This window comes from Stegodyphus dumicola, chromosome X2 (genome assembly GCF_044657685.1).
Source record: "Stegodyphus dumicola isolate Sdum_Otavi_A_Nest chromosome X2, ASM4465768v1".
In the NCBI taxonomy this organism is placed as follows: domain Eukaryota; kingdom Metazoa; phylum Arthropoda; class Arachnida; order Araneae; family Eresidae; genus Stegodyphus; species Stegodyphus dumicola.
The window spans coordinates 18,389,258-18,414,040 of NC_140781.1; the positions used below are offsets into that span (position 1 = coordinate 18,389,258).

The 24,783-nt window shown below is 33.0% G+C and overlaps 1 protein-coding gene across 2 annotated transcripts in view; it reads left to right on the forward strand.

Annotated features, from left to right (window-relative positions):
- The window catches only part of sev (receptor protein-tyrosine kinase sevenless), a 215,533-nt gene that overhangs the window by 61,398 nt on the left and 129,352 nt on the right, over positions 1-24,783 (forward strand). For both annotated transcript variants that reach the window (XM_085810043.1, XM_085810044.1), the window contains exon 2: positions 22,330-22,386. In XM_085810043.1, the coding sequence (XP_085666169.1) occupies positions 22,330-22,386 (57 nt within the window). The remainder of the gene's footprint in view (positions 1-22,329; positions 22,387-24,783) is intronic.

Here is a 24,783-nt window from a genome sequence, read left to right on the forward strand (position 1 = left end):
CTTGTAAAATTTTGCATATGCACATTTTGCATATATATATTTAATATTTTTAAATTTTAGGAACAAAAGAAAATATTTTCTTGAATATTATTTTAAGATTAAAATTTGATACTTGTACATATGATACTAAATAAAATATTAAAATTGGCACTTGATTCAAAAACATTTATATATGATTAAAACTGAAAAAAAAAGTCATTTTTCATGAAACTTTGAAAAACATGTTGTTTCATTCTTTTGTATGCATGGAGGCACTTCACATGTTTCGCACATCCAAAATGTTCGTCGTTCTTCTTTCGATGTGCTGCAATATGCACATCTTCTCCTGCTCGTTCTCTTTGGCATGTGAATTACATTTTTTAGTCTCTTTTCTGGTTGTACGAACGGGTTTTTAGTTTTTATTTGAACTGGGGATTTCAGTTTTCTTTTCAGCTCTTTCTTGCTTGCAAGTGCCATTAGACCTTCTATAAATGAGAGAAGAAAATCTTTCATTGTTTTTACATCATGATCGGGTTCGCGAACAAACTTTACTATACTCGCATCTAAAAAGTAAAAAAAAAAAAAAAAAAAAAAAAAATCATGTGCCACCATTTCTTGCTTTTGCGGTCTATTTCATATAGTACTTTCAGTTGATCAATCAGTCGACATATCCCATATTCTTATTGTATGAAATAATGCTATTTGGGCACAGTACTTTTTTTGTCTTTCCATCTCGTTCTTTTATATTAATTTCTTTCATTTCAGTTGCCTTTTCCAAGCAAGACAGGATAGAAACATATCTTTTATCCTTCCATTTTATGCAATAAATTGAATCATCGCTAACTGAAAAGTCTATATATTCTCTTGACATACATTTGTCTTTTAAATTTTTGGGTAGATACTTCCGATTCATATTTACAGTGCCACATGCATAGATGGCAGCCACATGCATAGATGGGTCTGTGTCTTTAAAAAGCGAAACAAATTATAACTACTTCCCTTTCTTCTTCAGCAATAAATTCAACCTCAGTTATTCTCTCCTGGATTTCAATTTCATCTGAATCAGAACTTACATCTGAAGCATATGAGTCGCAATCAAATGGCAGTTCAGCAAAAAGATCCAAAGCTTCCTGAGTTGTTAATTTTTTTCTAGACATTTTAGCACATCAGAGCATACAACGGATGTAAAAACGCGCGCAATCACGAAAAAAGTAGATGGAAAAAAGAAAAGAAAAAATAATCGTGAGTGCTGCCATCTATTGAGCGAAAATTCAAGTGTGTGGTGGGACAAATTTTAACCCACTTATTTCAACTGCAAAATTAATGTTATAAAATATTGAATCCAATTAAGATTTTTGAAAATAAAATACCTTTGAATATTAAAAAGAATCATACATATCATAAATTGTATACCAAAATGTTTAAAATATTGAAAAATGCGAGATACATGGATATCACTCTTGTGTGACCCTATTTTGAATATTTTTTGCTTATAAACTTAAGCCCTGGTATAGTAATAACATCTACTGAGAAAAATAATAACTAAAATAGATTATTTTTAAAAGATTAGAAAATATCTAACGGAAACTGCTAACTGAGAAAATAAATATTAATTAGGTGGGACATATATTGACCCACCATGCCGCAAAGGGTACGTTACACATGGGAAAAATCACGAAAACGCCCATGCAGCCATTCGAACCTCGGGCCGAACTACCAGTGTTCAGGGACTTTACCGCTCGGCCGCTGGTGGGCAAGTTGGTTCAAACCTAGACGGACGTGACAAGCATTATTGACAAGAATAAAGCAACGCCGAAGACAGAACGCTGTTGTAGAAAATGTACCTAGTAACTTGGCCTTTAGCAGGTGAAACGCGCTCTAACTAAAAGCAATTTAAAATCTTAATACTATCTTTTTCTACCACATTTAAAAACGCGCGAACTAAATTTAGCATTCTGGCAGGAAAGCCGAAAGGAAGTGACAGTAAAGCTGCGTAGCGCAAAATAATTGGTTAATTAAAATAAATAAATACAATATAATCAAGTTCCTTAATCCTCCAAAACATTAGCCACCCCTCCAATAACTTTACATGCGATTATCCTGCCTGCTAAAAGTTTGCATTGGTAATCTTGGAGCCGGGAGGAGAAGAAGAAAAAGGTAAAATTATAATTGGAAGTTTTAACTGCTCATTGTTTGTAGGAAAATTTTCAGTTTCCTTCTAAAAGTGGAGAAAATATATCCTGAAAGCAAAATAATACTATAAAACGCCCTAGAAGTTAAAAATATTTGATATAACCAATAAACATTGGCTTTCAGTGTATGTGTTTCAAAATGTCATAACTGTATTCCAGTGGTTCTTAACTTTTCTTGTTTTTCCATGCACCCCTTTCGACCATTACTAGAAGATCATTCCCCTCCTTCCTTAGGCTCAACAGCGGCCGTCGATCCGAGGTTCGAATCCCGCGAACGGGCTGGCTGCATGGGTGTTTTCGTGGTTTTCCCCATGTATAACGTGTATACGAGCCAGTTTCCCTTAGAAAGTCCTCCCGGAAGGCATCCCTCCCCTTAGGCAGATAGCCCTCGAGGCTTTGCCGTAATTAAATAACCTAACCTAACCTAACCTAACCCAACAGCGGCCGATCGGTAAAGTCGCTGAACACTGGTAGTTCGGTGCGTGTCTCTAATCCCGGTAAGCGGGGGCGGCTGCATGGGTGTTTTCGTGGTTTTTCTTATGTATAACGTATATGCGAGCCAGTTTCTCTTAGAAAGTCATTCCCTTAGGCAGATAGCCCTCGGGCGCTTAGCCATAATCAAATAAATAGAACTAAATCACCCCCTCCTCTTCCAAACTCGAAAAAAATATATGGTTATTTCGATTTAGATTATTTTTGAACGTGTCTTTATAAATTAAACAGTAAAAATATATAGAAAATATTGATAAAGGGCAAAACTTGAGTAAAAGTAGTTTTTTATGTTCATAAATTAAAAATTAAATAATTAAAAAATAAATAAAAGGCTGACTGCATACCCCCATCTGAAACTATTAAGTTCCCATCTAGGAAGAATTACCCCCTGGTTGAGAACCCATGCTATGTACAGTGAGAACTTATTTATAATTAAACAACTATTCTGCTTCCACTGCCCTTTGCAATATGAATTAAGGAAATTTGCTTCGCCTTAGTCGACTAATGTTACTATTATTGTCTCATATCTTTTGTTAGAATTAAGTAGTTTTCTTCTTTTTCTTCCTTCCCCCTTGTTTTTAACAATTCATAAAAATTCCATACATTTTATTGACGACAAAGAAATTGAGTTAGAAGTCAAACAACAAAAATCAGCGTTATATTTTTTAATATTTTTCAAATATTTATATAGTTATTTTTCAAATTGGTTTTATTCATAGGAAAACGAATAACATTCCGATTGTATTTCCTTAAAATAATGCTTTTTTTTTTTTGAAAGTGCTAAGAATAATACAATTTAATAAATTTCTAACAGTACATTTTTACTTAAAAAGCAATCCAAAGATTTACAATTATGTTACTTTATTTGACTTGAAAAGAAGACACAAAATCCAATTCAACAGACAAGATGTGATACTTAGCATAACCCTTTTGGGAACGAAATACCGAAAAATTATAGCTCAGGAATCATAACGAGTTTAACTATATTTACATAAATATAACTATATTTAAACTTGTTATGATTATTGACTAGTCAATAAGTTGGAGAAACGAATTATTCCACGTTCTATATATTAGTAGTGAAAATAGTTTAGTAATGCGGAAGATTCCAGTTTTCTTTCTAAAGTGGAAAAAATAAAGCGTATTTGATTGCATGAATTTATTGATTTTGACTAAAGTAAGTAAATTTTTAAATCGAAATTATGTAAGCACGTAGATTATGATGGTTTTTAAGAATTATAGCTTTCCTGCCAAGACTTTACTTGTGGTGTAATAGTAACACATTGAACTAGAAATTTAAAGATCTGTGTTCGATTCGATTATTCAAGCTATAAAATATTATTAATCTTATTAATTATAATTAAGATTATTTATACAAGTTATCAATGTTTATAGGCTTTATTTATTTCTGTAATCTTTACCTAAAAAGGTGGCAGAAATGGAGAACGAGTAATCTTGATCTAAGCAATAGAAGATAAACAAAAAATTATAAATAATACCTATTTAGCTTTGTATTTGTTTCATTTTCTACTCCAATAAAAAATGTTGTTTTGGGTTCTAGCTGCTACTCGGTTATTAAGTAAGCTACTTAGATTGCAAGTACGTGTGTTTGTCGAATCTTAAGGATTGGACTCCTGTCCAATCCTTAAGATTAGATTTAGGCCAAGCTTGCGAGGTAGGACATTAATGATAAAAGCTTATAGTCCTGTCATTTGCAGAAATACATTCATAATAAATAAATCAGAAATAAACAGCCTTTTCAAACAAATTCTAAATACTGTAACATATCTCAGTATACATAAATTGAATTATTTTTCAAAATTCGAAAGATTTAACTTAGTTCTTAAACTGTTAATTTCTCAAACTTGTGTAAAATCTTCATCAAAAGGAAAGAAGTTCTTAAACTGTTAATTTCTCAAATTAGTGCAAAATCTTCATAAAAATAAAAGAAGGTCTTAAACTGTTAATTTCTCAAACTAGAGTAAAATCTTCATGAAAATGCAAAAAATACGTAACACTTTTATATTGTATATTGAAAGCATTCCTATTGCAGCCTGAGCTCGAAATCTCACCACTGTCACAGTTAAATCATCATTAAAACATGATTTCCTACTTTCATAATCCACGACTCTTAAATAATGCGCACAGATATCATTCCACAGAGGAAGCACAGTCATCTTTCTCTTTTCAGAGGGAGCCAAGTAGCAGTTCCCCAATTTGGAGGGTTGAGGGGAGGTAGCTATCATTAAAGTAAATTACGAGTGACTGGATCCTGCACAATTCTTATCTGCCCATAAGCTTGATTCACCCCTCGCTTAAAAACGAAAATCTGGAGGGGACGTAGATGCAGAATAAAATTCTCACTTTTTCCATAAAAAATCCTTGCACGTAAAACGGAAATCTTAAAAAATGGAATATGAAATTTTTAATTCAGCCAAAATGATGCTTAGACTAGCTAAAGAAAGAAGTTACTAATATTGCTTGTAAGAAATTTTATGTGGAAATATATTTTAATCGTCAAAGAGGGCGTAAATCTTTCATGATCACTTCTTCTTCTTCGATCTGGCAGTGCCAGTTGAATGTGTGTTAGGTTTTTGTCCCTAAAAGGAGAAGTGACTGGATTTCAACACTAGAGAGAGATTCTCAGCAGTTCCCAAAGGGAAATAACGATTTTCTATTAATACATGACTCCAATTAATAGTTTAAGAATTTTACAAGGTATATAATTTGCATGAATTAGGAAATGGAGCACAGCCAGTTTAACAATTGAGCACAATCTGCTGATCAAAGATCGAATAGAAACAAACGTATACACATAACTCTGTGTCTTAGCTTTTCTTCCAGCTGGAAAATGTAAAATTATTCTGTGCAGAAGAAAATAAAATAATGCTGAATAGAACAGAATTATAAAATTAAACTCTTAGGAATACCATATAATTTAAAACAGTGAGTAATAAATAAGCTAAGTTAGGCTTAACTTATTTATTACTCACTATATTGAATCTTCTTCTATTGAATATTAAAAAATATTCAATAGAATATTTTTCATACAGTTTATGTTATTATTTTGTATAAAAGAAATATTAAAGCATTTCCAAATACTTTACAACATAGGGCAATCATGAAAAGCAGAACATCAAACAAGAGAAAAAGGAGAATATACTGCTTGCTTCTTAGTCCTCTTAGTAAAACGTCGTCAGTTGACAGTGTTTGGCATTACCGAGATAAGAAACAAATTGCAACAAGGTTGTTAAAGAAGAAAAAAGAAAATCACCTTATAAGGCATTTCTCCCGCCTTCCTAGTGTGCCTTCGTGGTGTAGTGGTTCTGCACGCTGGGCCGGTATTCCAGAGGTCCGTGGTTCGATTCCCGGGGAAGGCGTTGCTAATTTTTCATCTTCTGCTTCCAAAAATACCTAATGTCTCTACAGCCTTATTGAAGAATCTATTATTACGCATTCAAGCAGTTTTTATAAATATTTACAATATTTGCAAGTATCATTTACCGAAGTGTTCTGATAATGATTTAAAATGTCCTTTGTAACGAAACAGTTCCCTAATTTTATGTTGTTTAACTTAAAATGAAGTTTCATATTTCTATTCTTAATGCTCAACATAAATATATTTTCTATCTTTACATGTATAAAATTGGGCAGTCCTTGGTTTCAACTTGTAATTAATAACGCAGCTGAATTTTCAGAAGACGCGTTACAAGGGTAGAATTCCTTCAGAAAGTACAAAAGAGATTTTTGTATAAACAGGTTATACAGAAACATTCCTGAAGAAGACTACAGAACATAACAGCCCTGGTGCATGATATGATTTCTGATTCCATGCCATTTTGCAAGTCATTATCTACAGATAATTAATTTAAGAAGAAAATATATTTAGCGAAAATAATGCACTAATTCCAGAAATCGCCATAGCCCTTTAAAAATGCGAAATTCTACACACATTTATAAAGTGGTTCTACTGTATTGGCCAACTCCGTGTACTTTAAGAATACTTACTGCTCTTCCCTGCATCTGTCATGCAGATTAGGGCCCATTCTGCAGTTAAGGACATACGATAGAGTAGCTCGCTCAAAATACCGGCATGTCACGTACACATAGCCATTTCTTTCAGCGTACTCGTAAGTACTAAGCTTCAGAATCCTGACAGGTAAGAAGTTTATTAAACGTGATTAAAGGCGATAATTTGTAAGCAGTTTGTAAAGTTTATTTCTTCGCAAGCGCTCAAACTCTGGTTTAAAAAATCATTACAAATAATAAATCGCATATCATGTGATAAGTTTGTGAAAACGAGATGTAACAGAGATGTTACTCGTTGATAAACGGCTGAGAAATTGGGATTCTAAAAGGGATAAATTTCACCTAAATATTGGCTTAAAAGTTAAAAAATGACTAGAAATAGATAAGACTTGTTGATAGAACGAATGTTTACCCGCTCCTTTAAGGTCGATGCCCAAACTACCCGGGATCTGATAACACTGGAGGTCGAATAGCTTGTATAAGAATGAGCATAGTTTCCTCATTCTCTGCACAATTTCAGTCTCATAGATCACTCGAAAGCAAGAAAATATAAAGATAAGATATTTAAAAGGTCAAATATTTAGGCTTTATATAACAGATTTATGATGTTTCTGAAAGCCATCAAATTGGTAATCCTGAAAAGAAACAGAATTTCAACTTCGATTATTAATGTTTCTTTGTTTTGTAAGACTGCGGTTTAAATAATCAGCTCAACTCTGTAATTAGGACTAAGAATCTGTTTAAAAAACGTAATGCGTGGTCAAAGATTAGATATTTGATTCTTAACTAAGCCAAGAAGAATCGCCTTAGGTCAATACTGATAAGTTCGTTTATTTATTATTTTCACTCTTGGATTATACTGGATTTTACTCTTGCAGCAATTAGAAAAAACAACTGTTAGATCATAACAGTGGATTGCTTTTATAAATTGAAAGAATCCTATTTAATGTATTTAATCTTGCCTTAAGATTTTTAGAATTGCTATGTTTCGATATCTTATTCTTTTATTTCTTTACCCACTATAAAGAAAAGATAAAACTAATTTTTAAGTGCCCTAAAGATTTTAATAAACGTTTTTAAAGACTAAATCTTATTTAGATAAATCTTACTTAGAATTTAAACAGAATAATGCTGAATCTTAGGAGCTGCTTTTAAGGTTCTAGGTTCGGAGACCGAATGAACTATTCGCACTGATGCTTTCGTGATTGTGTTTCGGAATAAGATAAATAAGATAGTAAAATAAATATCTCTAGTTTATCACAGAAAATCCTCCATAATAGAGTTATTTCCGAAGAGGATACCTTTAGGGTTTACCTATATCATTTTGTTGTGATTTGACTTTTGTAAATACAAGTGACACATCTCAGAAACTAATTATTATACTTCAAATCTATATGAGCAGAAATCCTACATCTCTCGTTTTTTACAGATGACACGCAATTCCAGGAGTCTTTTGCGTCCACAATATGCATCTCTCAGTAAATCGACAGAAAATCCTCCATGTCATCCAGTAATCAAGCATACTTCTAAGGGAATGTGTGATGTGACTTCATCCGCAATGTCTTAATAAGAGCATACTTCCTGCGTACCAGTTACCTGCGGCAATAGGTATCATCGTTTCTTGAAACACTAATTACCTGTGTTCTAAGTCCTATATCAGTTTACTCAGCTCAAGTAAAATTTCCGCTGAATATTCATCTCAGTGGGAAGTACTTCAACAGCAGATTGAAAGGAAAGACTTTATCGCATGGCCTTCCCAATTCCCTTCTATGAATCCGGCTAATTACTTAACAGGGCAGCCAATGATGGAAATTTATGCTCATACCTTTGTTACATCTGACGAATTCTAGTAGCGGACTAAAGACGCTGCCATACGTTTCGATAGCCCTCCTAGACTCTTTTTAACATGTACGTTCCTCTCCCGTCCTACAGTTTTCGGCACATATTATAATAACCACATATGTATGTTACCTGCCATTCATATCATTGTATTCTCTTCCATATTAAAAGTTTCGTATGTTGCACTCATACAAGTCTTTCAATTCGTGAACTATGTGTTTCCTGCACGAGAAACATTTTTTTGGGATAAAGTCGCAAAATTTTTTTGTTGACCTTATCCCATAAAATGTTTCGCGGAATTTGAACTGAATTCTGGGCATCCTGTATATGTATTTATGAAGACAAATACATTAGATTCCAAAAACATCAATTAATTAATTTTGGTAATAAAATCGAGTTATCCGCCTAAAGGGACGAGTGTTTTCCCAGAAGATTTATTACAGAAAACTGATTTACATTTACGGTAATTCCAAAAACATAAATTAAATAATTTGGGCAATAAAATCGAGTTATCCGCCTAAAAGGACGAATGTCTTCCGAGAGGATTTATTAAAGAAAATTGACTGATATTTACGTTACATGCAGTGAAGCAATATAATCCTCAAGCACCCATCATTTTCGATGAGTGATGAATCGAAATGCGATGAATCGAAATATTAGCAACCTCTGGCTTTATCTAATTTGCAACCGGCGATCCATCACGTTCAGAATGTCATACCAATTTAGCAATAGATTTAAGGGCATGGATCTCCAGTACTTATAAAGCTTCTTAGAATATGATATATTGTATTTACCCGAGTATTTTTTGTCTCTCATAATATTGTTGCGTGCGTACGGGTTCGTTACGAAATGAATGCACAAATCCGATGAAAAACGAACAAACATTTATTTTTATCACAACAAATATGATTAAATGTACTCCAATAATCGTGCAGTATCACAATATATCACAGTAGTTATCTTCTAACTACTCAAACGTTCAAGAGAACTTAATTCAAAACAGCTAAAGAAAGCTAAGCCGCGAATTCGCTACAGTCAACAAGAGCAGTTTTCTAAACAACAAAAAACTAACTACTACAACGAACTGAGAGGATTTCCTCCTTTTATAAGATTTTAAAATCGCGCGCGAGAATTTTCTAGTACTTTCTCGAAATCAAAAAGAGATATTTATTAAATGTTACATGCACGCGCTTTTGTATTTTCAATTTTCCCGCTTAGCTTTTTTTTAATATTCGTCACGCGCTGCACTGCGTGGGAAATAAAACCATTTAATTTACAATTCAACTAACATAAGCTATTTAAATACCAAATCCGTAACAATATTTCCCTTAGCATTTTAGCACAAGATGCTGAATTTTTTTTTAAGTATTCTTGAGATTTTTCAACCTTTTCAAGGCCTTCAGAAAGTAAGCTGTCCTTAATTTTAAAATGAATTCGTCCACGTAGTGGCTATTGTCATCTTACTAATTGATTTGCTCGTAGATTTTGGGTGCATGGGCTCTGACTGATGAAGCAATAATAGTGACGATCTTCAAGAAAACCGGGATATTTAAGGCTGTTGATGTTTCTGAAGATCAATGCACTAGGATAGACGGACTGAGCGGTGACGAAGAAGATGACAACAGGAAATACGACGACGACTTGCTAGCTGTAGCAGACAATGCACACAGAACTAACAGCAGCATTAAGTGATTTGAGTTCCAGGGACTAGCAATGAATAACAATAAGAGCGTGCGAGATTTTAGGGAAGTAGATTGGATTGCATTGGATTATTCATTTATGGCAAAGCACACGAGGGCTATCTGCCTAAAGGGAGGGATGCCTTCGGGGAGCACTTTCTAAGGGATATTGGCTCTTATACGCGTTACATATGGGAAAAACCGCGAAAACTCTCATGCAGCCAGCCCGTTTGCGGGATTCGAACCTCAGACCGAACTACCAGTGTTCAGCGTCTTTACCACTCGGCCGCTGGTGGGCCCTTTAGGGAAGTAGAAAAGAAGATATTTTATTAGACACTTTAATGTTAATATACGTGGTTTTCTTTTGAATATTGATTTCTTTAATTTCTTTTATATATTGTGGCAGTCACCGATAGTTTATTCATAAATATTTTTCATTTGTTATGCTCTTACAAATACTTTTCTCTGTAAATAATAATAAAAAAAACTTTTCTGGGTAAATAATTTTAAAATATCTTTCACTTGTTATGTTCTTACTGTAACCACGTCCGTTGTAAATTACATTACGTGCATAATTTTCCCCCTCTTGATTTTTTCACAATGAAATTAATAATAAAAAAAGATGAAAATTATGTATATCCTGAAACAGAAAACTAGACCGGCGATTTTTTTTCCACTCATTTTATGTCTCTTTCTAGCAAGATATTTCACTGCGTTACCAGAATATAATAAATTTCAGGTACAGCTTTTAGTTTTTTTTTAATTTGTGCTATCAAAATGCTGTAAATTTAATGTAGTTAGTTTCACCAAATGAAGCTCTAGAAATTTCATTTAGAATTAGCTAAAAGATATTTTGTCCATTCTTTCCGCGCTTTTGTGGTATGACCGGGTAGCACGTTCAGCTGGCAATCAGAAGGTCCAGGTCTGAATCCCGGGGAGGGCACTGCAGATTTCTTCAGTTTCCGAACATCGAAAAATTCTGAAAGCCTCTGCGAGTGGCGCCCGAGCTAAAAGTTGACGGGCGATAATTCGTCACCACCAGGACTTGGTGACTGATTCCCCTCATCTGCAGTTCGCTCTTTAAGGGATGGAGTATATAAGGTATTTTCTTCCTCCTTTTCCGCATGCCTTTGTGGTGTAACTGGATAGGACGTCTGGTTGTCAGTTCGGAGGTCCGGTGTTTGAATCCCGGCGAAGGCACTGCGGATGTCCTCAGTTTTGTGCTTCAAAAAAACCAACTGACTATACAGTGCTGTGAAATCTGTATCAACGAAATGGAAATATGTAATTGTTTCGTAAAAAACCTAAGTATAATTTTACAGCCAGTCACTAGATGTAACATTAACTCTGCAGGCACATAAGTAATCAGCCTATGAGGTATAATTGCATATCAAAATATTTTAGCGGCTATTGAAAATTCGATAGCCGCTATATAACGATAAACTGCTGTATCAAATATATAGATTTAAAAACAATAATATGATCTTTTTTTAGTGAAACCATACCGTAATGTAAAACGCAAAATTATATGCCTGCTATTGGCAATATTTAAGTTATTAAATACTCATCACAAACTCTAACTCGATTTCCCAAATTCCTAACTTAAACTACTGCGCTAAGTAATTTTGCTTTACCGCCTGTTATGTGTGAATGTACATTAAGATGACAAATTACAGAATATTTAAAAAGTAAAATACAAAATTAAAGGAAATATGAAATAACTCACAACAATATATTCACTTCAATACAAATTAGTTTATTTAATTACCGGTTACAATCAGTCTTAATTATTTATAACCGTCCTTAATCTTCCACGGGTTATCTAATTTATATCTTCTTTTAAAGTGAATTCTTCTGCTTATTTCATAAGAAGAGAGAGTAAAAATTTAAATTACCTGTCTAGGAATTTAGGGGAAGTATCTCTGCAGTAAGAAATAATCATGTAAAAGAGAAGCATGTAAAGCATGTAAGAAAAGAGAAGCATGTAAAGCATGTAAGAAAAGAGAAGCATGTAAAGCATATAAGAAAAGAGAAGCATGTAAAGCATGTAAGAAAACAGAGAGAGAGCATGAGCATGAAAGAGAGCATAAACATGTAAGAAGAGCATAAGCATGTAAGAAAAGAGAAGCATGAAAAGAGATGCACGTAAGAAAAGAGAAGCATGAAAAGAGATGCATGTAAGGAAATATTTCCTCTCACCTTACCGACCTTATCGCTTGCCCGTGTAAGTCGTGTAACTAGAAAGCATGTCCGGTTAGAAATCGGAAGTTGGCAAAATCAATATAAAATATAGGACATAATATGTATGTTCGAATCCTAATGAAGACATTGCATATTTTTTGTGTTTTCTCCGTCAGTAAACCTAATTGACTCTAGAGTGGCGTCCCGAGAGAAAAACAAATAATAATTCGTCACCTACAGGATCTGGCGATTGGGTCCCGCCTCCCAGTTGCCCTTTAAATGGCGGAGATTATAATGCAGGGGTTCTCAACTGGTGGCACGCAATGAAGCAAAGTATTTTTAACTATTAAATTTAAAAATTAAAACCCTAGTATCCTGATTGAGATTTTCTCTAACACTTGTAAATTTATGCGATCTGAGCTATGTTCAAGAGTGGTGGTGGTGGTAGTAGTACTTTGTAGTGATGGTACTAAAGGTTTTTAATTTTTGTTTAGATGGTACGCGTTAGTCAAAAGGTTGAGAACCGCTGGTATAAGGTATTTCCTTTCTTCTTACCACGTGCCTTCACGGTTTCATTGGAAAGTACGTCCAGCGAGCAATAGGAATGTCCCGAGATCGAATCCAGGCTAAGGCACTGCACATTTTACATGATTTCTGCTTCGATAAACTTAACTCTGCTCGTCTCTACAATATTAAGCGCAGCACTGGCAATAAGCAGAATTGCTAAATAGAATTCCAGGGAAAGTCGTGTTAGTTGATATAAATTCTAGTGAAAAACGCGCACACATGTAAACAGCCGGAACGTATGCAAACCAATTTACCGACGAATGTGCGAGATGGCTTGCATGCTTGTGAGATGTCTACATTTTCCGTTTCTTTTAAAGCCTTGCCTGACCTTACATCAGCCATATGATTTAAAATTGTTATTTAATATACTCCAAATTTTTGTTTCTAGCTCCCAAGCAAAGAGTGCTAGTTTTTGAAATATGAAAAATAAAGGAGAGCAGAGGTTAAAATATGAATGATAATTACCAGCAGCTTTAAAAAACCATAAGCTGTGTCCATAGCGTCAAAAAGTACCGGAAGGAAGATTCCTACATTTTTCATAATAAAAATGAAGGTAACTTAAACGGCCTTTCTATTATAGAATTTTAATTTATTTCTCGATATAGTGATTTAGTGTTGAAAGGAAGAATAAATATTCAGTTTTCTGAATAAGAAAGCCTGCAGGAAAATCTTGTATTTAGTATATATTATTTTGATGCGCAGAATTAATTTCCAGTTGTATTAAGACATGATAAACTTTTTTGCATGCTGTCGTACTGCAATCAATTCTTTCTGTTCCACAACCTGAAAATTCCGCATTCCGAAGACGCTGGCTGTCGTAGAAATGCTGTCCAAGACACAACAAACAGAAATCTAGGCCCTGATGCAGCTCGATAACATATCCATTTACGGCATCTTCCCACGATATTCGCCAACCAATGATTTCTTGTAACTCATCTATATTTCGCTATTCTTCATCACATCCTGCAATCTCTCTTTCAAGCCACATTATCAACACAAATACGATTTTGAATCATGAAATTTCTGCATTTATTCAATAGTAATATTTTGTTTATAGCATTTAAGTTCCTGTTTTTGTTTTACTTCAGATAAAAATCGGTGCTTCTGTGTTAATTGTAAAACTAAATATGCCACTCTGTTCTTGGAGTATTTTTTCATTAATTATTACTATTTTCAATTAAATTTGCTATTTAGACCAGAGCATCATTACTTTTCATGGAAGAAAACTCTTTTGACTGGTGCTGCTAATCCTGATAATCCTGATAGATGATTGCATAAACTTGCTCACAAAAGTCCTTACCGGCTGGTACTAGACATATACTTTTAGCAAAAGTACATGTCTAGTACAGAGCAAGTACTCATGTTTGATATTTTCAAATTATAAAGAAACCAGCTTCATAAAAATTACGAAATGTAACAGTTTAATATCATATTTCTTTCCCTATATTTATATTTAGGAAGATTTTATATTCTTTATAAAAAATGAAAACTAATAAAATAAAAAAAAATGACTCTCTTACAACCAAAAATGGCGGAGATGTATAATTTCAAAGTATTGGGTATTTGGTGTAATTTTTAACTTGCCTTAAGAGGTTGCTAAATAAATAAATTAAAATTGCCTAAGTTTCATCCCCCCCCCTTAAATACCACACAATGATATTCTTTTGTCATTTACTACTGAGTAAAATTCTTTAATTTATCATTTTCTTTCAACTGGTCTGTCGAAAAAATTTTCACACATGTTTCCAAACGTTAAAAATACGTTACTAAAACTCTCATGGTTTTGTTACTTTACAGCAATAATCTAATAATCATACAAATAATTCATTAAATTAAAATTTTCATTTTTAATTTATGAAAATAATGCTATGAGTTCACAATGTTACAATACAGAAACCTGCCAGGGTTTCCTAGAACACAAATTCTACAAGATTCTCTGAATAATCTCCTTCTTTGAAGAAATTGTTATCGATCAATACTTTTCCTGATAACGTGAGTAGAAATGCTTGTCATTTAATTTATTAGCATTAGAAACTTTTTCCCTAAGCTGTTATTTTATTTTTAGCTAAGAGCAAATGCAAATATTTCGCTTTTCAGTTTGTGTACGGCCTTTGAATATGATCTGCAGTTTATCCAAAATGAAATTTACATTTTTCAAATCTAGATTTTAAAAAAGTTAAAAGTTCCACATAAAATATTATAGAGGGGTTCTGAAGCCTCTTTGAAAGTGTAGGATCGCGGAGCACATACCTCATTTGCTCTGAGTAAATAAGATCTTGTACGAGAATATTGTTTTGTTAATTTTTCACATATTCAAAACTTGAACAGTTTTCTAAATTATCATGGTTTGATTCTCTCTCTTCTTTATTTTAATCATTTTAAGTACCTCGTACCAAAAATAACCATACTTAATGTGGGTTCCGATATCCTTTCATAAGCTTCGCACATTATTGCTAATTTTTTTCAATTTTAATTTTCAAATCTGGGATTATTATTTTTATAAATAAAACTTCAACAAAACATTTGTCCATATCAGCAACTCCTCCTTTAGAAGCGTGTGTGTATTTAATTATGGCAAAGCACACTAGGGCTATCTGCCTAAGCGGAGGGATGCCTTCGTGGAGGACTTTCTAAGGGAAACTGGCTCGTATACACGTTACACGTGGGGAAAACCACGAAAACGCCCATGCAGCCGGCCCGTTCGCGGGATTCGAACCTCGGACCGAACTACCAGTGTTCAGCGACTTTACCGCTCGGCCGCTGGTGGGCTCCTCCTTTAGAAGAAACTATAGAATTAAAAATTCTTGGGGGGACTTCAGAAGTTGAGCACTATGCTCAAAATCCCGCCTTAACTATATTTATTCATTCCGGGGCTCTGCACCTTCAAAATTCTCATTTCGAATTACGTTACTAATAATATACCTAATTATGCTCTTCAAAATTTTCTTCATTTACATCCCTTTTGTTGGTCTAGAGCAACGATTCTCAGTAGGTAGTACGCAAGAAAAAAATAAGCGGTACGCAAAGTAGTTTTAACTACTAAATTCAAAAATCTCGTGAATAACTACTAAATTCAACTACTAAATTTAACTACTAAATTCAAACTACTAAATTAACTACTAAATTCAACTACTAAATTTAACTACTAAATTCAAACTACTAAATTAACTACTAAATACAACTACTAAATTCAACTACTAAATTTAACTACAAAATTTAACTACTAAATTCAAAAATCTCGTGAAGAAAAAGAACACTTCATAGACATTTCCTATGATTGAACTAGGACCCACTCTTAGCGGCCGAGCGGTAAAATCGCTGAACACTGGTAGTTCGGTCTGAGGTTCGAATTCCGCGAACGGGTTGGCTGCATGGGTGTTTACGTGGTTTTCCCCATGTGTAACGCGTATACGAGCCAGTTCCCCTTAGAAAGTCCTCCACGAAGGCATCCTTCCCCTTAGGCAGATAGCCCTCGATGCTTTATCGTAATTAAATAACCTAACCTATGATCGAACTCTAACTGATGGTTCCAAAAATAGCACACTTGTTAACTTTTAGCGAACCGAAAAAAATAATTTAAAGGCATTTCAAATAAAGCTATTAAATTTTTGTTATTTTTTTGCACAACCTGTGTGAACAAGGATTTTTTTCCATGTTATATTTGAAAAATAAATACAGAACAAAGTTAAAAGTGGATCCTAATTTACGATTAAATTTAAGTGAAATAAGACCAGGCAGACATAATTAAATGATCTCTCAACAATCCCAAATTTCACAATAAATTTTAGAATTAAATTATTATAACTTAAATTTTGATAGTAAAAATGCTAATTAATTTTTAATCTAATATTTTTATGTGTTTAATTTTAGTATAATAGCCCAAATAGGTTGTGCAAATGGCAAAATATTTTTTAAATATTTCTATTGAGTAATTGAGAAATAATCATTGAAGTAGCGGTACTAAAGTTTTTCAATTTTTGTTTAGATCATACGCGTTAGTTAAAAGGTCGAGAATCGCTGGTCTGGAGAAACAAACTGCTTTGGTTTGCAAATCAGGGGTGGGATTAAAAGTGCCCTTTTCCAGCTGCTAATGTCTCTTTCAATTAAGTTGTTTCACAGCTTTTTCTGGGTTTTAAATATTATTTTTTTATTTCTTTCTGAAAAGTTAAACGAGTATTTTGAAAAATAATTGAAGGATGAATTAGTAAATAACGACAGTAATTGATAGGATTTGAAAAAAAAAAAAAAAAAAAAATGCTACGCTTAGTGTTTTGCGCAAGAAATTTTACACTGGGAGAGAAAATGACATGTGAATTTAATATTTTCATGGGGGCAGCTGTGAATTCTCAATTATGAGTGCTGTTCCAGCTTTCTTGCTACGCTTAGTGTTTTGCGCAAGAAATTTTACACTGGAAGAGAAAATGACATGTGAATTTAATGTTTTCATGGGGGTAGCTATGAATTCAATTATGAGTGCTGTTCCTGCTTTCCTGCTACGCTTAGTGTTTTGCGCAAGAAATTTTACACTGGGAGAGAAAATGACATGTGAATTTAATGTTTTCATGGCGGCAGCTATGAATTCAATTATGAGTGCTGTTCCTGCTTTCCAGAACAGAATCAATCAACTAAATAGACTATATTTCTTTTACAGTATTTCGTTCTTAAATTTGGGTAAAAGGTATAGAATTTTATAACAGTTAGCATTGAAAAATTATTAAAAGTAAAAACATTCTGAAGTAGCTCCGCGAGTTTTGCGCGTAAATATATGGCATCTTTTTTATTTAACAGATAATAATGAACATTTTATTAACCGAAATTTTTATTTACAAAGACAATATAAAAATTATATTTTATAGTTACAGGACAGTCGCACCACAGTGCCAAAACAATTTTTATAAAATTATTTATCCTATTTTCAGGCAGATGGGATTAGCATACTTTGCCATAAACTAATAAATCTAAACCTTACGCGTTTGTGTTTCGCTTTATATTTCTTGCATTTTATAACGCAAACTATCGTGTAGCTTTGTAACGTTAACGATTTCAACTTATCGAAGAATTCTTCATTTTCATTTGTTTCATAAATTTTACTGAGAGAAATTTCTTTTTTCTTCTTCCCTTCTTTATACAATGAATCCTTTTTTAACATTTAATCGCATAGGTACATACGTATTGACTTTCGAATTTTATTTTACGAGTCTCAGAGACTGATCATCATGTTACACTATGGCTAGGTTCATTTGCTGGGGATTATTACATGTACCTCCGAACTTGAATCATTTTCAACGAAGCTATCTAGCGTATTTTATCTCAAATAGAACTTATTCATAATTTAAATGAATAACTGATTATATATTGGAAACACTCAAAATTATAATTTTATTTTTGGGTCCATAGGATATAACTATATAAGTTGCATACAAATTTTCACCGTACGGTTTAAAGCTCATTGATATAAGCCAAATGTTTAGATATTTATGCCTAGTATTAAAGTGATGAATAGAGACTGAAAATCTGTTTATAAAAATTAAGAAAATGATTCGTTGAAAGTTCCCTGGCTAAAAATGTTTTCAAACGTTTATTTTCCCTTTCCATTAACATGTTTAAATTTTGAACTTCTAGAAAACTGTGTTGCGCAGATTATCAAAGAAATTTATAATCTCACATTAAATAAATTAAATGCAAACACGTAGATCGCGATGATAGGCAATTAAGACAGTGAAATACTTCAAAAGACAAGACAGTTTGAAATGGTCTTCTTAACTTCTAGTGAACACGCAACATTATTCAGGAATTGTGGAGAAACCAACACATGCGTTGGCGACCATAAATCGCTAAAACAGCCCGGAAAAATAAATCTTCGTAACAATTTGCAGAAATCATAGGAAAATATTTCCGGGATAATGATATCTTCTGCGACTTAGCTGACTTGCAGAAAGAAATTACTTGGAGTTCAGAATTGAGAAACATGAAGAGTTTACTTTTCACTTAAGCCATAAAATTCAATTCAGCAGCAATATCGCAAAATAATATTAAAATGAGCATATCTTTAGAATTTCCGGTACACAGTCTCGCGCGCTGGAGATAATTTTTTTTTTTTTTTTTTTTTTTTGTACAATGTTGCCATTCCTTGCTTTGAAGTCTTTGAGTATTTTAATCAAAAATTCTTTAGTGTCTGACAAAATATGAAATAGGTAATAAAACAAATTCAAAATTAGAGCTTCCAGATGCCCATGTGGAGGGTTACATTATTGAAAATTTGATGGCTCTAGGTACCGTTGCTTTATCACAATGCGAGAAACATGTATACATTTATGTAGATTCTTCACTATTTAATTTCTTTAAATATAACACAGGGCGATAGTATTTGGTGGCAACAGTCTGAAATGTGAAACAGACATTTAAAGCTTTTGACTCAAAATGCCAAAACGAAATTAATAGCCCTTCTGGGCTAACGCCCTTTGGGATTAAAAAAAAAAAAAAAAAAAAAAAAAAAAAAAAAAATTACTTCAGCTGTATATGAAACTAAAGGGTTAAAATTTGCTTCTTTGTTATATACAGATTGTGTAAGGACTTTTTAAAATCAAACTGTCAATGCAATTTAGTTTCTGTCTTCGCATATGCTGTGTAATTATGAAGTGAATATATATTCCACGGGAAGAATTAGTATTGAAAATTAGTCTAAACAATGGTAGCTTACAATCTGAAGCGTCATATGAAATGCTGTACGTATATATATATATGGACGAATGTATGAGTGTGTGTACAGCTTTATAACATTAGAGAAACTAACAGTGCATCAAGTTACCCCAAATACCTTTTCCCTATTTCTATGATTGTGATTTCAGGTAAAATTACATTTTTCAGTAACGTATCACTGTTGAACGGTTAACGTAGACATATTTTTGTTTTGTTTGTAGTTATGATAGTGGCATAAGCGTTACTGAGCGGTAAATTCGCTGAACACTGGTAGTTCCATCTAGTATCAAATCCCGACGAACTGGCTACATGGGGATTTTCATGGTTTTCCCCAAGTGTAACATGCATATTACGCTCATAGATTTCAAGTGATTTGCGAAACTTACGGTAATCTTACGGAAACAGATAATCCCATGTTTTATAGTCAGCCAACTGCAAAAGTAAAGTGATTACATTTCTAGGCAACATCGTTATCATTTCGTAACATTTTATCATCTTTAATTTGTTCCGTTTTGAACTGAAGTTCTCCCAGTTATTGAGTACAGAAAGTTTTCGAACAACGAGACTTTATTCTCCGAGAAATACTTTTGTTAGAAGTTTATTTTACATATCTTGTAAACAACAGTTAAACACCTCAGTTTGTTATCCAGGGAAGACCTTCGTTCCTATGACTACCCATAAAGAATCACGCGATAAGTAGCTAATTTAAATGAAGGGAAATATATTTTTAAAGGATTTCCAATTCAAATTTAATCTTTTAATGTTTCGTTAACTGGAGTAAAAAATTAAAGAGTAACAGAAAAAAATAAAAATACCTACTTAAGTTTGAAGTACTTTATCTAGTCAGAATTTTAAAGTTCCTGCTTATATAAGAATATGCAAATGAGGAATTGAGTACGCAGCAAAAAATTGGTGTTAAAACACTGATAATTTGTTCAAAAATATGTCTTCAATCAATGAGAGAAAATCGTGATTATTGTCATAATAAGAAGTCATTTGAGCATCTGGGAGACAGTGAGAACGGTTGGAAAACTGGAAACCAGGAAAAGTCAGTTAAAGGTATTCAATGTGTTAGATCTACCTGAAAAATATTCTGTAGAGACAATTCAGACGGACGGAGAAGAGTAGGCCAACAATTAAGTCAAAGCACTAATTTGTTGAATTATCAGCGAACAGAAATAGGATAATTGGATAGAGTAAGAGGCGCTTGCTCTCAGATGGTGGTTCACATACAGGGACATTAATGCTATGTTATATTTTTCAATGGTGCATCGCGCACTGCATCTAGGTTCTTAGAAGAACGTGAGTTTTTATCCCGGGTGAGTTTAGATTTTTGCTTTAACAAAGATCAAAGATCTAGATACATTGATCTAGAACAGTAATCTCCAGACGTTTTGGATCGCGTACCCCTGAGGCGAAAATAATTCTAAGTTGCACCCGATGTAATATAATATAATATTATATCACTCACTCGATCATACACTCGCAAGTGATCGTGAGTTAACTTCTTTGACTTACCTGAAGTATCTCTGGTGTACGCGTACCTCACTCTGAAGACTACTGATCTAGAAAATGCCTAAAATAAGCAGCATTACAAGAAGCATTCCAAAAAGACATATATTTAACTGTGGAGGGAATAATATCAAATATTCGCATAAAACTCGCAAATTCTTCAGGGTGGTTCCTTAAATGCTCAGATGTTTAAAGTTGAGATCTTGGATTTATTATAAAAAAGTTTTATAGAAGTTACAGACAACAAATTCCTTACATGGAACATGGTGTGCTATCTCATCGAGCAGAGCTGTCTGTAAGTATTTGATAAGTAAGAGTATTCAGCAAATCCGTGGACTAAATCCAACTGAAATACTTCAGACTTTAAAGATCGCCTTATAAAGTAGTTATTTCCTCCTTCTAGCATGCCTTCGTGGTGTAACGGTAGTAAACTAGGCGCGTATTCGAGAGGTCCAGGTTCGAGTCCCGGCGAGGGCATTTAAAAGGGGGAGTATATAAAGTATTTTATCCCTCCTTCCAGTATGCTTTCATGGTGTAATGGTAGCACACTGGGCGCGTATTCGAGAGGTCTGTATTTTTGCCCTTCTTCCAGCATGCATGCATGGTGTAACGGTAGCCCACTCGGCTCATATTCGAGAGGTCCCGGTGACGGCATTGCTCAATTTTCCTGTATCCTGCTTCAAAATAACCTAATGACTTTTCAGGCTATGTATAATCTAATAGTATTTTAGAATTTCGTCTTCTTTAACGTGCACTATAGGAGCTAAGAGTTGAACTGAAAATATAAACATGAAATTGCAAGAGTTTTGTGCCACTATCATTTTATTATCTGGAAAGCTACAGACGTTATGTCCGTTTTTGCTAATATTACCTTTTCATGCCCATTTTAATCCTTTGCATAATTTAAACAGTTTCCTCTTGTTGTAAAGCAAAGCAAAAATACCATCTTCTTTCACATACTGAAAACAAATTTTAATGGAAATTATTATGAAAGATTTTCCATATGTAAACGAATGACACTTAATTCCTTTCCATTGTATACAGTCTAGTCCTGTTCCTTCCTAAGTTATTATTGTTTTGCATTTCCTGGAAAAGACATTCAGGTTTTGGATATTTTTATGACAACAAATGATAGGTTTCTTTTGCATTTTTTTTTTCAGATTTTGGATGAAGAGGACTTTGATGTCGCATGCAATGAAACCTGTAAGGTACAAAAGGTAAGAACTTTTATTTACATTTTAATAGTAAGCTCTGTTACATTTTATGGATACACTAAGTGAAGCTTATTATAAGCCCATATTAAGTGAAAGGCTTCTTTCAGCACCTCAAAATTCTCAGAAAAATTTTGCGAACGTTTTAAAGATCAAATTATTTTTTTAATTTACCTTTTTCTCTCCCTTTCTCTCTCGCCAAAATTATTAAATTTCTCTTTTGCTGAACTCAGAAAATTTTTGAGGTAAATTTTGTGACAGGTTTACATTCATTAAAAAAGTAATGCAGAATTTTAAATCAGTGATTAATTATTTGGTTTTGCTAATTTCGTGCCTTAAGGAAAGCTATTTGTAGAGAATTTAATGAAAAAAGGGCATATATATATATATATAATTTTTTAAACCGAAATAAAACTTTTCAAATAGGCTTTAAATGCAGTGACTATTGAAGCAGTAAATATATAAAAGTGGTAAATAGGTAACTTTATGCATATATTATTTGAATTATTTCATGATTTATTTTTTATTATCATCCAGATATAATTCGGAAATATGAAACTTGGCTCTGTTGAATATATTTTTTCAGCTCCTACTTGAAAAAGACCAAATTATTTTCAACTATTTGTTATATTATATTATTAAATTTTTATTTTATTTTAATGAGTTATTTTTGTTTCAGTTTTGATTTGCTTCAGGTTCATATATATATATGTGTGTGTTGTGTGTCTGTTTATTATTATTATTATATGTTTAGAAATGTAATGAAGCCTACAGGGTACAAAAGGAAGGAAGAGCTTCCCTTTGCATAGTAGATAGTAATTTCTATTGCATTTTAAGAATGTTATGATTGAAATTTATTATAAATTTACAGAGAGGCTTCTTCTCCGAACACATCAAAATTCACAGAAAACATTTATGAACGAAAGCGAATTAAGGCGAAATAATTTTTATATATAATATAAAGGTGAACATGTAAAGCTTTATATATATATAAAGGTATTTATTTACTGCATTTTGCTACATTTATGGACTTATTACTTTTATGGCTACTGCAACTTAATATAAATAGCTTAATTTTATGCACACACACAAACTGTTTCTCTCGGAAAGATTACTCTTTTGAGTAAATACTTGTTGCAGATTCTGTCGTAAACTCATGGCTCAGATTTAAGATATGAATCAAATAATGTGGTACGTTTTAACGTACAGACGAGGTTAGTTTTGGCCGCGTGATGTTTTTTAGTGAACAAATATTCAAAAATAAAATTTTATTACTTACACCGCACAGAAAGCTTTCGAGTTGGCAGGCAGCTTCTAATTTTTCTTAAGATCTTTTCAGCAAAACTGGCGTTTAAATATTTCAAAATTATTCAAGACTATTCAAGACTTAATTCACTGCCTGTAAAACACAGACTGAGAATAGTGTATTTTTTTCAGTCAGATAAAGATTGAATAATTTTGCATAAATTTTTAACTTTAGCGATTGAGCAAATAGTAATTCAAAACAAATACTTTATTAGGTATTTTCTCTCTCCTTTCCGCATGTCCTCATGGTGTAAAAACACCACAAGTATCACCCGAACTAAAAGGTGATGGAAAATAATTTGTCCCCACAGGCTTTGGTAATTGGGTACCCTAATCCCAACTCGCCCTTAAAAAAGGGGGATTATTTAAAGTGCTTTCTCTCTCCTTCCAGCATGCCTTTGTGGTGTAACGATAGCACACCACCCATTCGATAGGTCCAGGTTCGATTCCCTCGAGGGCATAGCACATTTTTCAAATTTCTTTCTTTAAAATAACCTAATACATCTACAACTTGTTTAATCATATACGTTTACCCAAAAATTGAATCTTTTAGAAACTTAATTCCATTTGTTTTCGTAAATATGTTTAGTCATATTATTGTACCTTATTCCAAAATTGTCGTGAAAGTTACTCGTTTTATTTTTGATTTTCAGACGATGGAAAAAAATGACTAACATGATAAGTGGAAGTAATTTGCTCGCTGAAATTTCTTTTTGCTGTGCCTTGTAAAAATTTCAGCTTTATATATTTTTGTTAGATGGTGAGCAAAATTGCATGGTTTTAAAAATCTGCTGCGATTCAGTATGTAAACTCGATTTTTCATCACCTGTTCTGCAGATATTGAGCCTTGCATTATATATATATATATAAACTTAAAGCATCTAAAGTTAATATTCAATTAAGGCAATCTCTCAGCAATATTAATAATTATAACCTTGTATAAGAGGTTGAACACAGTATCTAAACAAATCAAAACTAAAATAAGAATTGATAGTAGAACAAACGCGAAAAATAAAAATGCGAAAGGGAAAATATACAAAATTATAAAAAAATATATATATATAAAAATAGAAATCTCCTTTTGCTGAAACTCCAATT